General features: G+C 40.0%; 1 protein-coding gene across 1 annotated transcript in view; it reads right to left on the bottom strand.

The window, feature by feature from the left end:
- The window catches only part of LOC146019754 (maltase-glucoamylase-like), a 146,258-nt gene that overhangs the window by 87,589 nt on the left and 39,601 nt on the right, over positions 1 to 19,068 (bottom strand). The window contains exons 11-12 of the mRNA XM_083152286.1: positions 18,193 to 18,324; positions 16,751 to 16,867 (exon numbers count right to left, since the gene is read on the bottom strand). Of these exons, the coding sequence (XP_083008412.1) occupies positions 16,751 to 16,867; positions 18,193 to 18,324 (249 nt within the window). The remainder of the gene's footprint in view (positions 1 to 16,750; positions 16,868 to 18,192; positions 18,325 to 19,068) is intronic.

Raw genomic sequence — 19,068 nt, 5'->3', positions numbered from 1 at the left:
CAGACAATGTATTATTAGTACAGACATCATTAGTGTAATCAGGGTATACTGTAACTCCCGGCCAGACCTGCACAGTATAAAGCATGTATTACATGTAGACAGACAGACAATGTATTATTAGTACAGACATCACTAGTGTAATCAGGGTATACTGTAACTCCCGGCCAGACCTGCACAGTATAAAACCATGTATTATTATATGTAGACAGACAGACAATGTATTATTAGTACAGACATCACTAGTGTAATCAGGGTATACCGTAACTCCGGGCCAGACCTGCACAGTATAAACCATGTATTATTATATGTAGACAGACAGACAATGTATTATTAGTGCAGACATCACTAGTGTAATCCGGTTATACTGTAACTCCCGGCCAGACCTGCACAGTATAAAACCATGTATTATTATATGTAGACAGACAGACAATGTATTATTAGTACAGACATCACTAGTGTAATCAGGGTATACTGTAACTCCCAGCTAGACCTGCACAGGATAAAACCATGTATTATTATATGTAGACAGACAGACAATGTATTATTAGTACAGACATCACTAGTGTAATCAGGGTATACTGTAACTCCCAGCCAGACCTGCACAGGATAAAACCATGTATTATTATATGTAGACAGACAGACAATGTATTATTAGTACAGACATCACTAGTGTAATCAGGGTATACTGTAACTCCCAGCCAGACCTGCACAGTATAAAACCATGTATTATTATATGTAGACAGACAGACAATGTATTATTAGTACAGACATCACTAGTGTAATCAGGGTATACTGTAACTCCCGGCCAGACCTGCACAGTATAAACCATGTATTATTATATGTAGACAGACAGACAATGTATTATTAGTACAGACATAACTAGTGTAATCAGGGTATACTGTAACTCCCGGCCAGACCTGCACAGTATAAACCATGTATTATTATATGTAGACAGACAGACAATGTATTATTAGTACAGACATCACTAGTGTAATCCGGGTATACTGTAACTCCCGGCCAGACCTGCACAGTATAAACCATGTATTATTATATGTAGACAGACAGACAATGTATTATAAGTACAGACATCACTAGTGTAATCCGGGTATACTGTAACTCCGGGCCAGACCTGCACAGGATAAAACCATGTATTATTATATGTAGACAGTCAGACAATGTATTATTAGTACAGACATCACTAGTGTAATCAGGGTATACTGTAACTCCCGACAAGACCTGCACAGTATAAACCATGTATTATTATATGTAGACAGACAGACAATGTATTATTAGTACAGACATCACTAGTGTAATCAGGGTATACTGTAACTCCCGGCCAGACCTGCACAGTATAAACCATGTATTATTATATGTAGACAGACAGACAATGTATTATTAGTACAGACATCACTAGTGTAATCCGGGTATACTGTAACTCCCGGCCAGACCTGCACAGTATAAAACCATGTATTATTATATGTAGACAGACAGACAATGTATTATTAGTGCAGACATCACTAGTGTAATCCGAGTATACTGTAACTCCCGGCCAGACCTGCACAGGATAAAACCATGTATTATTATGTAGACAGACAGACAATGTATTATTAGTGCAGACATCACTAGTGTAATCAGGGTATACTGTAACTCCCGGCCAGACCTGCACAGGATATAACCATGTATTATTATATGTAGACAGACAGACAATGTATTATTAGTACAGACATCACTAGTGTAATCAGGGTATACTGTAACTCCGGGCCAGACCTGCACAGTATAAAACCATGTATTATTATATGTAGACAGACAGACAATGTATTATTAGTACAGACATCACTAGTGTAATCCTGGTATACTGTAACTCCCGGCCAGACCTGCACAGTATAAACCATGTATTATTATATATAGACAGACAGACAATGTATTATTAGTACAGACATCACTAGTGTAATCAGGGTATACTGTAACTCCCGGCCAGACCTGCACAGGATAAAACCATGTATTATTATATGTAGACAGTCAGACAATGTATTATTAGCACAGACATCACTAGTGTAATCAGGGTATACTGTAACTCCCGGCCAGACCTGCACAGTATAAACCATGTATTATTATATGTAGACAGACAGACAATGTATTATTAGTACAGACATCACTAGTGTAATCTGGGTATACTATAACTCCCGGCCAGACCTGCACAGGATAAAACCATGTATTATTATATGTAGACAGACAGACAATGTATTATTAGTACAGACATCACTAGTGTAATCAGGGTATACTGTAACTCCCAGCCAGACCTGCACAGGATAAAACCATGTATTATTATATGTAGACAGACAGACAATGTATTATTAGTACAGACATCATTAGTGTAATCAGGGTATACTGTAACTCCCGGCCAGACCTGCACAGTATAAAGCATGTATTACATGTAGACAGACAGACAATGTATTATTAGTACAGACATCACTAGTGTAATCAGGGTATACTGTAACTCCCGGCCAGACCTGCACAGTATAAAACCATGTATTATTATATGTAGACAGACAGACAATGTATTATTAGTACAGACATCACTAGTGTAATCAGGGTATACCGTAACTCCGGGCCAGACCTGCACAGTATAAACCATGTATTATTATATGTAGACAGACAGACAATGTATTATTAGTGCAGACATCACTAGTGTAATCCGGGTATACTGTAACTCCCGGCCAGACCTGCACAGTATAAACCATGTATTATTATATGTAGACAGACAGACAATGTATTATTAGTGCAGACATCACTAGTGTAATCCGGTTATACTGTAACTCCCGGCCAGACCTGCACAGTATAAAACCATGTATTATTATATGTAGACAGACAGACAATGTATTATTAGTACAGACATCACTAGTGTAATCAGGGTATACCGTAACTCCGGGCCAGACCTGCACAGTATAAACCATGTATTATTATATGTAGACAGACAGACAATGTATTATTAGTGCAGACATCACTAGTGTAATCCGGTTATACTGTAACTCCCGGCCAGACCTGCACAGTATAAAACCATGTATTATTATATGTAGACAGACAGACAATGTATTATTAGTACAGACATCACTAGTGTAATCAGGGTATACTGTAACTCCCAGCTAGACCTGCACAGGATAAAACCATGTATTATTATATGTAGACAGACAGACAATGTATTATTAGTACAGACATCACTAGTGTAATCAGGGTATACTGTAACTCCCAGCCAGACCTGCACAGGATAAAACCATGTATTATTATATGTAGACAGACAGACAATGTATTATTAGTACAGACATCACTAGTGTAATCAGGGTATACTGTAACTCCCAGCCAGACCTGCACAGTATAAAACCATGTATTATTATATGTAGACAGACAGACAATGTATTATTAGTACAGACATCACTAGTGTAATCAGGGTATACTGTAACTCCCGGCCAGACCTGCACAGTATAAACCATGTATTATTATATGTAGACAGACAGACAATGTATTATTAGTACAGACATAACTAGTGTAATCAGGGTATACTGTAACTCCCGGCCAGACCTGCACAGTATAAACCATGTATTATTATATGTAGACAGACAGACAATGTATTATTAGTACAGACATCACTAGTGTAATCCGGGTATACTGTAACTCCCGGCCAGACCTGCACAGGATAAAACCATGTATTATTATATGTAGACAGACAGACAATGTATTATTAGTACAGACATCACTAGTGTAATCCGGGTATACTGTAACTCCCGGCCAGACCTGCACAGGATAAAACCATGTATTATTATATGTAGACAGACAGACAATGTATTATTAGTACAGACATCACTAGTGTAATCAGGGTATACTGTAACTCCCGGCCAGACCTGCACAGTATAAACCATGTATTATTATATGTAGACAGACAGACAATGTATTATAAGTACAGACATCACTAGTGTAATCCGGGTATACTGTAACTCCGGGCCAGACCTGCACAGGATAAAACCATGTATTATTATATGTAGACAGTCAGACAATGTATTATTAGTACAGACATCACTAGTGTAATCAGGGTATACTGTAACTCCCGACAAGACCTGCACAGTATAAACCATGTATTATTATATGTAGACAGACAGACAATGTATTATTAGTACAGACATCACTAGTGTAATCAGGGTATACTGTAACTCCCGGCCAGACCTGCACAGTATAAACCATGTATTATTATATGTAGACAGACAGACAATGTATTATTAGTACAGACATCACTAGTGTAATCCGGGTATACTGTAACTCCCGGCCAGACCTGCACAGTATAAAACCATGTATTATTATATGTAGACAGACAGACAATGTATTATTAGTGCAGACATCACTAGTGTAATCCGAGTATACTGTAACTCCCGGCCAGACCTGCACAGGATAAAACCATGTATTATTATGTAGACAGACAGACAATGTATTATTAGTGCAGACATCACTAGTGTAATCAGGGTATACTGTAACTCCCGGCCAGACCTGCACAGGATATAACCATGTATTATTATATGTAGACAGACAGACAATGTATTATTAGTACAGACATCACTAGTGTAATCAGGGTATACTGTAACTCCGGGCCAGACCTGCACAGTATAAAACCATGTATTATTATATGTAGACAGACAGACAATGTATTATTAGTACAGACATCACTAGTGTAATCCTGGTATACTGTAACTCCCGGCCAGACCTGCACAGTATAAACCATGTATTATTATATATAGACAGACAGACAATGTATTATTAGTACAGACATCACTAGTGTAATCAGGGTATACTGTAACTCCCGGCCAGACCTGCACAGGATAAAACCATGTATTATTATATGTAGACAGTCAGACAATGTATTATTAGCACAGACATCACTAGTGTAATCAGGGTATACTGTAACTCCCGGCCAGACCTGCACAGTATAAACCATGTATTATTATATGTAGACAGACAGACAATGTATTATTAGTACAGACATCACTAGTGTAATCTGGGTATACTATAACTCCCGGCCAGACCTGCACAGGATAAAACCATGTATTATTATATGTAGACAGACAGACAATGTATTATTAGTACAGACATCACTAGTGTAATCAGGGTATACTGTAACTCCCAGCCAGACCTGCACAGGATAAAACCATGTATTATTATATGTAGACAGACAGACAATGTATTATTAGTACAGACATCATTAGTGTAATCAGGGTATACTGTAACTCCCGGCCAGACCTGCACAGTATAAAGCATGTATTACATGTAGACAGACAGACAATGTATTATTAGTACAGACATCACTAGTGTAATCAGGGTATACTGTAACTCCCGGCCAGACCTGCACAGTATAAAACCATGTATTATTATATGTAGACAGACAGACAATGTATTATTAGTACAGACATCACTAGTGTAATCAGGGTATACCGTAACTCCGGGCCAGACCTGCACAGTATAAACCATGTATTATTATATGTAGACAGACAGACAATGTATTATTAGTGCAGACATCACTAGTGTAATCCGGGTATACTGTAACTCCCGGCCAGACCTGCACAGTATAAACCATGTATTATTATATGTAGACAGACAGACAATGTATTATTAGTGCAGACATCACTAGTGTAATCCGGTTATACTGTAACTCCCGGCCAGACCTGCACAGTATAAAACCATGTATTATTATATGTAGACAGACAGACAATGTATTATTAGTACAGACATCACTAGTGTAATCAGGGTATACTGTAACTCCCAGCCAGACCTGCACAGGATAAAACCATGTATTATTATATGTAGACAGACAGACAATGTATTATTAGTACAGACATCACTAGTGTAATCAGGGTATACTGTAACTCCCAGCCAGACCTGCACAGGATAAAACCATGTATTATTATATGTAGACAGACATACAATGTATTATTAGTACAGACATCACTAGTGTAATCAGGGTATACTGTAACTCCCAGCCAGACCTGCACAGGATAAAACCATGTATTATTATATGTAGACAGACAGACAATGTATTATTAGTACAGACATCACTAGTGTAATCAGGGTATACTGTAACTCCCGGCCAGACCTGCACAGTATAAAACCATGTATTATTATATGTAGACAGACAGACAATGTATTATTAGTACAGACATCACTAGTGTAATCAGGGTATACTGTAACTCCCAGCCAGACCTGCACAGTATAAAACCATGTATTATTATATGTAGACAGACAGACAATGTATTATTAGTACAGACATCACTAGTGTAATCAGGGTATACTGTAACTCCCGGCCAGACCTGCACAGTATAAAACCATGTATTATTATATGTAGACAGACAGACAATGTATTATTAGTACAGACATCACTAGTGTAATCAGGGTATACTGTAACTCCCAGCCAGACCTGCACAGGATAAAACCATGTATTATTATATGTAGACAGACAGACAATGTATTATTAGTACAGACATCACTAGTGTAATCAGGGTATACTGTAACTCCCGGCCAGACCTGCACAGTATAAATCCATGTATTATTATATGTAGACAGACAGACAATGTATTATTAGTACAGACATCACTAGAGTAATCCGGGTATACAGTAACTCCCGGCCAGACCTGCACAGTATAAAACCATGTATTATTATATGTAGACAGACAGACAATGTATTATTAGTACAGACATCACTAGAGTAATCCGGGTATACAGTAACTCCCGGCCAGACCTGCACAGTATAAAACCATGTATTATTATATGTAGACAGACAGACAATGTATTATTAGTACAGACATCACTAGTGTAATCAGGGTATACTGTAACTCCCGGCCAGACCTGCACAGTATAAACCATGTATTATTATATGTAGACAGACAGACAATGTATTATTAGTACAGACATCACTAGTGTAATCCGGGTATACAGTAACTCCCGACAAGACCTGCACAGGATAAACCATGTATTATTATATGTAGACAGACAGACAATGTATTATTAGTACAGACATCACTAGTGTAATCCGGGTATACTGTAACTCCCGGCCAGACCTGCACAGGATAAAACCATGTATTATTATATGTAGACAGACAGACAATGTATTATTAGTACAGACATCACTAGTGTAATCCGGGTATACTGTAACTCCCGGCCAGACCTGCACAGTATAAACCATGTATTATTATATGTAGACAGACAGACAATGTATTATAAGTACAGACATCACTAGTGTAATCCGGGTATACTGTAACTCCGGGCCAGACCTGCACAGGATAAAACCATGTATTATTATATGTAGACAGTCAGACAATGTATTATTAGTACAGACATCACTAGTGTAATCAGGGTATACTGTAACTCCCGACAAGACCTGCACAGTATAAACCATGTATTATTATATGTAGACAGACAGACAATGTATTATTAGTACAGACATCACTAGTGTAATCAGGGTATACTGTAACTCCCGGCCAGACCTGCACAGTATAAACCATGTATTATTATATATAGACAGACAGACAATGTATTATTAGTACAGACATCACTAGTGTAATCAGGGTATACTGTAACTCCCGGCCAGACCTGCACAGGATAAAACCATGTATTATTATATGTAGACAGTCAGACAATGTATTATTAGCACAGACATCACTAGTGTAATCAGGGTATACTGTAACTCCCGGCCAGACCTGCACAGTATAAACCATGTATTATTATATGTAGACAGACAGACAATGTATTATTAGTACAGACATCACTAGTGTAATCTGGGTATACTATAACTCCCGGCCAGACCTGCACAGGATAAAACCATGTATTATTATATGTAGACAGACAGACAATGTATTATTAGTACAGACATCACTAGTGTAATCAGGGTATACTGTAACTCCCAGCCAGACCTGCACAGGATAAAACCATGTATTATTATATGTAGACAGACAGACAATGTATTATTAGTACAGACATCATTAGTGTAATCAGGGTATACTGTAACTCCCGGCCAGACCTGCACAGTATAAAGCATGTATTACATGTAGACAGACAGACAATGTATTATTAGTACAGACATCACTAGTGTAATCAGGGTATACTGTAACTCCCGGCCAGACCTGCACAGTATAAAACCATGTATTATTATATGTAGACAGACAGACAATGTATTATTAGTACAGACATCACTAGTGTAATCAGGGTATACCGTAACTCCGGGCCAGACCTGCACAGTATAAACCATGTATTATTATATGTAGACAGACAGACAATGTATTATTAGTACAGACATCACTAGTGTAATCTGGGTATACTATAACTCCCGGCCAGACCTGCACAGTATAAACCATGTATTATTATATGTAGACAGACAGACAATGTATTATTAGTACAGACATCACTAGTGTAATCAGGGTATACCGTAACTCCGGGCCAGACCTGCACAGTATAAACCATGTATTATTATATGTAGACAGACAGACAATGTATTATTAGTACAGACATCACTAGTGTAATCAGGGTATACCGTAACTCCGGGCCAGACCTGCACAGTATAAACCATGTATTATTATATGTAGACAGACAGACAATGTATTATTAGTGCAGACATCACTAGTGTAATCCGGGTATACTGTAACTCCCGGCCAGACCTGCACAGTATAAACCATGTATTATTATATGTAGACAGACAGACAATGTATTATTAGTGCAGACATCACTAGTGTAATCCGGTTATACTGTAACTCCCGGCCAGACCTGCACAGTATAAAACCATGTATTATTATATGTAGACAGACAGACAATGTATTATTAGTACAGACATCACTAGTGTAATCAGGGTATACTGTAACTCCCAGCCAGACCTGCACAGGATAAAACCATGTATTATTATATGTAGACAGACAGACAATGTATTATTAGTACAGACATCACTAGTGTAATCAGGGTATACTGTAACTCCCAGCCAGACCTGCACAGGATAAAACCATGTATTATTATATGTAGACAGACATACAATGTATTATTAGTACAGACATCACTAGTGTAATCAGGGTATACTGTAACTCCCAGCCAGACCTGCACAGGATAAAACCATGTATTATTATATGTAGACAGACAGACAATGTATTATTAGTACAGACATCACTAGTGTAATCAGGGTATACTGTAACTCCCGGCCAGACCTGCACAGTATAAAACCATGTATTATTATATGTAGACAGACAGACAATGTATTATTAGTACAGACATCACTAGTGTAATCAGGGTATACTGTAACTCCCAGCCAGACCTGCACAGTATAAAACCATGTATTATTATATGTAGACAGACAGACAATGTATTATTAGTACAGACATCACTAGTGTAATCAGGGTATACTGTAACTCCCGGCCAGACCTGCACAGTATAAAACCATGTATTATTATATGTAGACAGACAGACAATGTATTATTAGTACAGACATCACTAGTGTAATCAGGGTATACTGTAACTCCCAGCCAGACCTGCACAGGATAAAACCATGTATTATTATATGTAGACAGACAGACAATGTATTATTAGTACAGACATCACTAGTGTAATCAGGGTATACTGTAACTCCCGGCCAGACCTGCACAGTATAAATCCATGTATTATTATATGTAGACAGACAGACAATGTATTATTAGTACAGACATCACTAGAGTAATCCGGGTATACAGTAACTCCCGGCCAGACCTGCACAGTATAAAACCATGTATTATTATATGTAGACAGACAGACAATGTATTATTAGTACAGACATCACTAGAGTAATCCGGGTATACAGTAACTCCCGGCCAGACCTGCACAGTATAAAACCATGTATTATTATATGTAGACAGACAGACAATGTATTATTAGTACAGACATCACTAGTGTAATCAGGGTATACTGTAACTCCCGGCCAGACCTGCACAGTATAAACCATGTATTATTATATGTAGACAGACAGACAATGTATTATTAGTACAGACATCACTAGTGTAATCCGGGTATACAGTAACTCCCGACAAGACCTGCACAGGATAAACCATGTATTATTATATGTAGACAGACAGACAATGTATTATTAGTACAGACATCACTAGTGTAATCCGGGTATACTGTAACTCCCGGCCAGACCTGCACAGTATAAACCATGTATTATTATATGTAGACAGACAGACAATGTATTATTAGTACAGACATCACTAGTGTAATCCGGGTATACAGTAACTCCCGGCCAGACCTGCACAGGATAAAACCATGTATTATTATATGTAGACAGACAGACAATGTATTATTAGTACAGACATCACTAGTGTAATCCGGGTATACTGTAACTCCCGGCCAGACCTGCACAGTATAAACCATGTATTATTATATGTAGACAGACAGACAATGTATTATAAGTACAGACATCACTAGTGTAATCCGGGTATACTGTAACTCCGGGCCAGACCTGCACAGGATAAAACCATGTATTATTATATGTAGACAGTCAGACAATGTATTATTAGTACAGACATCACTAGTGTAATCAGGGTATACTGTAACTCCCGACAAGACCTGCACAGTATAAACCATGTATTATTATATGTAGACAGACAGACAATGTATTATTAGTACAGACATCACTAGTGTAATCAGGGTATACTGTAACTCCCGGCCAGACCTGCACAGTATAAACCATGTATTATTATATGTAGACAGACAGACAATGTATTATTATTACAGACATCACTAGTTTAATCCGGGTATACTGTAACTCCCGGCCAGACCTGCACAGTATAAAACCATGTATTATTATATGTAGACAGACAGACAATGTATTATTAGTGCAGACATCACTAGTGTAATCCGAGTATACTGTAACTCCCGGCCAGACCTGCACAGGATAAAACCATGTATTATTATGTAGACAGACAGACAATGTATTATTAGTGCAGACATCACTAGTGTAATCAGGGTATACTGTAACTCCCGGCCAGACCTGCACAGGATATAACCATGTATTATTATATGTAGACAGACAGACAATGTATTATTAGTACAGACATCACTAGTGTAATCAGGGTATACTGTAACTCCGGGCCAGACCTGCACAGTATAAAACCATGTATTATTATATGTAGACAGACAGACAATGTATTATTAGTACAGACATCACTAGTGTAATCCTGGTATACTGTAACTCCCGGCCAGACCTGCACAGTATAAACCATGTATTATTATATATAGACAGACAGACAATGTATTATTAGTACAGACATCACTAGTGTAATCAGGGTATACTGTAACTCCCGGCCAGACCTGCACAGGATAAAACCATGTATTATTATATGTAGACAGACAGACAATGTATTATTAGTACAGACATCATTAGTGTAATCAGGGTATACTGTAACTCCCGGCCAGACCTGCACAGGATAAAACCATGTATTATTATATGTAGACAGACAGACAATGTATTATTAGTACAGACATCACTAGTGTAATCAGGGTATACTGTAACTCCGGGCCAGACCTGCACAGTATAAAACCATGTATTATTATATGTAGACAGACAGACAATGTATTATTAGTACAGACATCACTAGTGTAATCCGGGTATACTGTAACTCCAGGCCAGACCTGCACAGTATAAAACCATGTATTATTATATGTAGACAGACAGACAATGTATTATTAGTACAGACATCACTAGTGTAATCAGGGTATACTGTAACTCCGGGCCAGACCTGCACAGGATAAATCCATGTATTATTATATGTAGACAGACAGACAATGTATTATTAGTACAGACATCACTAGTGTAATCAGGGTATACTGTAACTCCGGGCCAGACCTGCACAGTATAAAACCATGTATTATTATATGTAGACAGACAGACAATGTATTATTAGTACAGACATCATTAGTGTAATCAGGGTATACTGTAACTCCCGGCCAGACCTGCACAGGATAAAACCATGTATTATTATATGTAGACAGACAGACAATGTATTATTAGTACAGACATCACTAGTGTAATCCGGTTGTACTGTAACTCCCGGCCAGACCTGCACAGGATATAACCATGTATTATTATATGTAGACAGACAGACAATGTATTATTAGTACAGACATCACTAGTGTAATCAGGGTATACTGTATCTCCCGGCCAGACCTGCACAGTATAAAACCATGTATTATTATATGTAGACAGACAGACAATGTATTATTAGTACAGACATCACTAGTGTGATCAGGGTATACTGTAACTCCCGGCCAGACCTGCACAGTATAAAGCCATGTATTATTATATGTAGACAGACAGACAATGTATTATTAGTACAGACATCACTAGTGTAATCCGGGTATACTGTAACTCCAGGCCAGACCTGCACAGTATAAAACCATGTATTATTATATGTAGAAATACAGACAATGTATTATTAGTACAGACATCACTAGTGTAATCAGGGTATACTGTAACTCCGGGCCAGACCTGCAAAGTATAAAACCATGTATTATTATATGTAGACAGACAGACAATGTATTATTAGCACAGACATCATTATTGTAATCAGGGTATACTGTAACTCCGGGCAAGACCTGCACAGTATGAAACCATGTATTATTATATGTAGGCAGACAGACAATATATTATTAGTACAGACATCACTAGTGTAATCAGGGTATACTGTAACTCCGGGCCAGACCTGCACAGTATAAAACCATGTATTATTATATGTAGACAGACAGACAATGTATTATTAGTGCAGACATCACTAGTGTAATCAGGGTATACTGTAACTCCCGGCCTGACCTGCACAGTATAAAACCATGTATTATTATATGTAGACAGACAGAGAATGTATTATTAGTACAGACATCACTAGTGTAATCCGGGTATACTGTAACTCCCGGCCAGACCTGCACAGGATAAAACCATGTATTATTATATGTAGACAAACTGACAATGTATTATTAGTACAGACATCACTAGTGTAATCAGGGTATACTGTAACTCCCGGCCAGACCTGCACAGGATAAAACCATGTATTATTATATGTAGACAAACAGACAATGTATTATTAGTACAGACATCACTAGTGTAATCCTGGTATACTGTTAGTCCCGGCCAGACCTGCACAGGATAAAACCATGTATCATTACATGTAGACAGACAGACAATGTATTATTAGTACAGACATCACTAGTGTAATCAGGGTATACTGTAACTCCGGGCCAGACCTGCACAGTATAAAACCATGTATTATTATATGTAGACAGACAGACAATGTATTATTATTAGTAGTAGTAGTACGTTTATTTATAAGGCGCCGCAAAGTGTCCGCAGCGCCGTACATAGCAAACAAAAAAATTACGAGGTAACGTACAGGGTGTGTTGAAAAATACAGTATAAATAGGGGTATAGCTGGTAGAACTAAAATCAGCATCAGTTCAGAAGTAGGTGTCAAAGTTGTCGAGGAGACTGAAGATGAAGTAGAGGAAGGGAAGAACAGGACAGGAGCACAGGTGAGGTAATGAGGTAGGGTGAGTACGTGAGGAAGGAGGTCCCTACTCATAAGAGTTAACATACTAAAAGGAGGTGGGTGGACAAACGAAAAACAATAGGATAAATAGGAACGGAGGGGAACAGAGGCAGGATAAGAGGATCAAAAGAGGTTAGGAGGAGGGATAGGCTAGTCGAAAAAAGTGGGTTTTGAGGGAGCGCTTGAAGGAGGTAAGGGAATCAGAAAGCCTGATGGGTGGCGGGAGGTTGTTCCAGTGCAGGGGGGCAGCGCGAGAGAAGTCTTGGACACGGGAGTGGGAGGAGGTGATTAGGTGAGAGGTCAGTCGGCGGTCAGTGATGGAGCCAAGAGGACGGGAGGGAGTGTGGATAGAGATCAGTGAAGAGAGGTAAAGAGCGGTGGAGGAGGAGAGAGCCTTGTAGGTGGTGGTGAGGAGTTTAAAGAGAACTCGGAAAGGAATGGGGAGCCAGTGAAGAGATAGACAGAGGGGGGAGGCGGAGGTAGAGCGGCGGGAGAGGTAGATGAGCCTAGCAGCAGCGTTAAGAATGGATTGGAGAGGTGCGAGGCGGGTGAGAGGTAGCCCAGAGAGAAGGATGTTGCAGTAGTCAAGGCGGGAGATGCCAAGAGAGTGAATGAGAATTTTGGTCGCGTCAGTGGAGAGGAATGGTCTGATGCGTGAGATGTTGCGTAGGTGAATGCGGCAAGACTGTGAGAGAGCACGAATGTGGGGGGTGGGGGGTATTATTAGTACAGACATCACTAGTGTAATCAGGGTATACTGTAACTCCCGGCCAGACCTGCACAGTATAAAACCATGTATTATTATATGTAGACAGACAGACAATGTATTATTAGTACAGACATCACTAGTGTAATCCGGGTATACTGTAACTCCCGGCCAGACCTGCACAGTATAAAACCATGTATTATTATATGTAGGCAGACAGACAATGTATTATTAGTACAGACATCACTAGTGTAATCAGGGTATACTTTAACTCCCGGCCAGACCTGCACAGGATAAAACCATTATTATATGTAGACAGACAGACAATGTATTATTAGTACAGACATCACTAGTGTAATCAGGGTATACTGTAACTCCCGGCCAGACCTGCACAGGATAAAACCATGTATTATTATATGTAGACAGACAGACAATGTATTATTAGTACAGACATCACTAGTGTAATCCGGGTATACTGTAACTCCCGGCCAGACCTGCACAGTATAAATCCATGTATTATTATATGTAGACAGACAGACAATGTATTATTAGTACAGACATCACTAGTGTAATCAGGGTATACTGTAACTCCGGGCCAGACCTGCACAGTATAAAACCATGTATTATTATATGTAGACAGACAGACAATGTATTATTAGTAGTAGTAGTAGTACGTTTATTTATAAGGCGCCGCAAAGTGTCCGCAGCGCCGTACATAGCAAACAAAAAAATGACGAGGTAACGTACAGGGTTTGTTGAAAAATACAGTATAAATAGGGGTATAGCTGGTAGAACTAAAATCAGCATCAGTTCAGAAGTAGGTGTCAAAATTGTCAAGGAGACTGAAGATGAAGTAGAGGAAGGGAAGAACAGGACAGGAGCACAGGTGAGGTAATGAGGTAGGGTGAGTACGTGAGGAAGAAGGTCCCTACTCATAAGAGTTAACATACTAAAAGGAGGTGGGTGGACAAACGAAAAACAATAGGATAAGTAGGAACGGAGGGGAACGGAGGCAGGATAAGAGGATCAAAAGAGGTTAGGAGGAGGGATAGGCTAGTCGAAAAAAGTGGGTTTTGAGGGAGCGCTTGAAGGAGGTAAGGGAATCAGAAAGCCTGATGGGTGGCGGGAGGGTGTTCCAGTGCAGGGGGGCAGCGCGAGAGAAGTCTTGGACACGGGAGTGGGAGGAGGTGATTAGGTCAGAGGTCAGTCGGCGGTCAGTGATGGAGCGAAGAGGACGGGATGGAGTGTGGATAGAGATCAGTGAAGAGAGGTATGGAGCGGTGGAGGAGGAGAGCCTTGTAGGTGGTGGTGAGGAGTTTAAAGAGAACTCGGAAAGGAATGGGGAGCCAGTGAAGAGATAGACAGAGGGAGGAGGCGGAGGTAGAGCGGCGGGAGAGGAAGATGAGCCTAGCAGCAGCGTTAAGAATGGATTGGAGAGGTGCGAGGCGGGTGAGAGGTAGCCCAGAGAGAAGGATGTTGCAGTAGTCAAGGCGGGAGATGACAAGAGAGTGAATGAGAATTTTGGTCACGTCAGTGGAGAGGAATGGTCTGATGCGTGAGATGTTGCGTAGGTGAAAGCGGCAAGACTGTGAGAGAGCACGAATGTGGGGGGTGGGGGTATTATTAGTACAGACATTATTAGTGTAATCCGGGTATGCTGTAACTCCCGGCCAGACCTGCACAGTATAAAACCATGTATTATTATATGTAGACAGACAGACAATGTATTATTAGTACAGACATCACTAGTGTAATCCGGGTATACTGTAACTCCCGGCCAGACCTGCACAGTATAAAACCATGTATTATTATATGTAGACAGACAGTCAATGTATTATTAGTGCAGATTATCATAGCATTAATAGCAACAATGTATTCAGAATATATTTAGACTAACACAGCGCATTCTGTAAATACCACAGAAATGTATCATCCCCATAAATGGACTTTATTCTTCCTTTGAACATCAACACGTATTTGTTTTTATTTTATTTTTTTGTTATTTTTTTGTTATTTTTTTCTGCAGGCTTGACTCATTACTGCAGCCAGCCCTCATTCCCCTGACTCTGTCCATGTGTGTGTGACCCCGCCCATGTGTTTGTGACTCCGCCCATGTGGATGTGACTCTTCCCATGTGTTGTGGCTCCGCCCATGTCCCAGCAGCTCCTACCATCATATATGTGATAACATTTGTTCTGCTTACAAATGAGACAGTTTTGTTACATTACCCCATGTGCGTCTATCCGAAAAAGGTTCAAAAGTGCAAAAATAAGAGGATAAAATAAAAATAGAGGAAACAACGACGTTTGTATTGCAGTGTGACATTTTTCCTACACAATAAATTACTCTTTCTACCAGACATAAGAACTGAAAATGGCTACATACAGTAGATAACCATAAATGTTACTGGTTCTATTTATGTGTCCTGTAAATTGCCAGGTGTTATAACAGGAGTAACACACTGTACCTCTCCAACAATGGGGGTACTCCCATCTGACTCATTAACCCAAACACCGAGCCTTTGGCCTCTTTCATACGCCTCATACGGGCCGTTTATTAGTGGTGCGTTGGCAATAGCTGGATCCTGCAAGGGTAGAACAGAGCATTAGATAACATCTAATATGTGATGAGTTACACCCTTATAGACCTACATAACATCCAGGACATCCGTGTAATCTCCCCCAATGTACATACCAGGCTCCCGCAACTACAACATGCCAGTAGTACTGGCAGCGGGTACGGTGACATTAAGTATAATGGTTCTAGTGTCACCTTTGCCTACATACATATTGTATAGGAGAGATGATCTGGTCAGTCAGCTCCTAACTGTCATCCTGTAACATGGCAGATAGCAGCTGATTGGCTGGTACTATTATTATTATTATTATTATTATTATTATTATTATTATTATTATTATTATTATGGTACTTGTGGATTATCACGGCTCCCACGATGGCCATCGTATGCGAAAAAATTGCATTGCATCGCATGCGATCGCATACGATTTTGCACTGAAAAGCATCCAAATGCATTGGAATTAGTATCAAACATGTTCAATGGCTCCAAATGGCATTTTTGAGGCTGTACCACCCCCACTATCAACGCGAACCCGAAGCGTGGTGAGCGCAGCGAGCCTGCGAGGGGCGGCGGTACGCGTCCTCCGACCTTTTCATACCCCCACTATCCACGTCAGCGTGGAGTTGAGAACAGAAAGTGTGGCAAGCGCAGCGAGCCACCGAGCCCGAAGCGTGGCGAGCGCAGCGAGCCCCGCGAGGGGAAGCGGATACCTTCACAGGGGCTCGCTGCGCTCGCTGCGCTTGCCACGCTTCGGGCTCGGTGGCTCGCTGCGCTCGCCACACTTTCTATTCTCAACTCCACGCCGACGTGGATAGTGGGGGTATGAAAAGGTCGTAGGACGCGTACCGCCGCCCCTCGCAGGCTCGCTGCGCTCACCACGCTTCGGGTTCGCGTTGATAGTGGGGGTGGTACAGCCTCAAAAATGCCATTTGGGGGCCATTGAACATGTTTGATACTAATTCCAATGCATTTGGATGCTTTTCAGTGCAAAATCGTATGCGATTTTGACAAAAAACTGCAAAAATCTGTAAAAATCGCATCGCATGCCACTATATATGGCATGCGATGGCATGTGATGGGAGCCGTGATAATCCACAAGTACCATTATTATTATTATTGTTATTATTATTATTATTATTATTAATAATATTGTCCTTGATTTCCGACACTGGAATGTCCTGGATTCACATGCCCCCGCCCTAATCCCCCCGCACCCCCCTCCAATTCACTGATCCATTTTTCGTGATCGTACTTATAAACAACTGTCAACTTTATCTCCTGGGTCTTGTGTGTTTCTGACCGGAAAGTAGTCAGTTCTATTGTAAACTTACCAGAATGATGATATATTTCTGCCCGTTCTTATGTAGATCATCAGCAAATTGAGGAAGATCCGCAAAATTGACTTTGTCATAGGTGAAATCTTTTTTGTTTTCCATGTAGTCAATGTCAGTAAATTGTACGTCCTAAAAATGGCGAAACATATATTTATAAACACATTTACCAATGATCCGTCTGACTTTTGCGCAGTACATCGATCAGCGGATCATCAGCGGTAGACAATAGCCATTTATACAACTTCATTTGAAAGAACAAATGTTATAAAGGTTTTTATTCCTGACATGCATCACTATTGCTTTTAAATGTGTATAAAGATAATGAAGCATTGTACAGTCTGAAATGAAGGAGACCAGGATAATATTTTGTACATTTGGTCATTTTTGTGTGACCTCATAAGGTCACATGCTATGGTTATTTTTTGTGACATTTTTGCAAAATAAAAGTCTATTGATTGGTCACGCTGCGTTCCAATGCCTTGTCAGACTGCTAGTAACATTCATACTTTATCAAACATAATCATTGTGCTGTTCTTGGGAAACACATAATACCCATATATTTCACTATGTATACTTGCTTGTATTTATAGAAAGGCTAGGACCTTGTGTAAAGGCATCTGGGATCGATTTTGGCAATTCCCCTATCCTCTGATGCCTGTGTTGGGGAATCAAGGACATTCAACGATACGCCGATTTCAAACAAATTGGAATCAGCAAATCTGGGAATTGTTAAAGTCCATACACACTGGGCGACTTTGAGCTGAAAGCCGCTCAAAACAGCAAGTTTGAGCGGCTTTCAGCTCCAAGCCGCCCAGTGTGTATGACCCGGCGTTGAACGCTGAGCGCTGCTGCGCGCTCCCGCATCATCACCGG

The sequence above is a fragment of the Crinia signifera genome, chromosome 7 (genome assembly GCF_055691185.1).
Source record: "Crinia signifera chromosome 7, ASM5569118v1, whole genome shotgun sequence".
Taxonomy (NCBI): Eukaryota; Metazoa; Chordata; class Amphibia; order Anura; family Myobatrachidae; genus Crinia; species Crinia signifera.
This window is presented reverse-complemented; position numbering and strand designations above follow the sequence as displayed.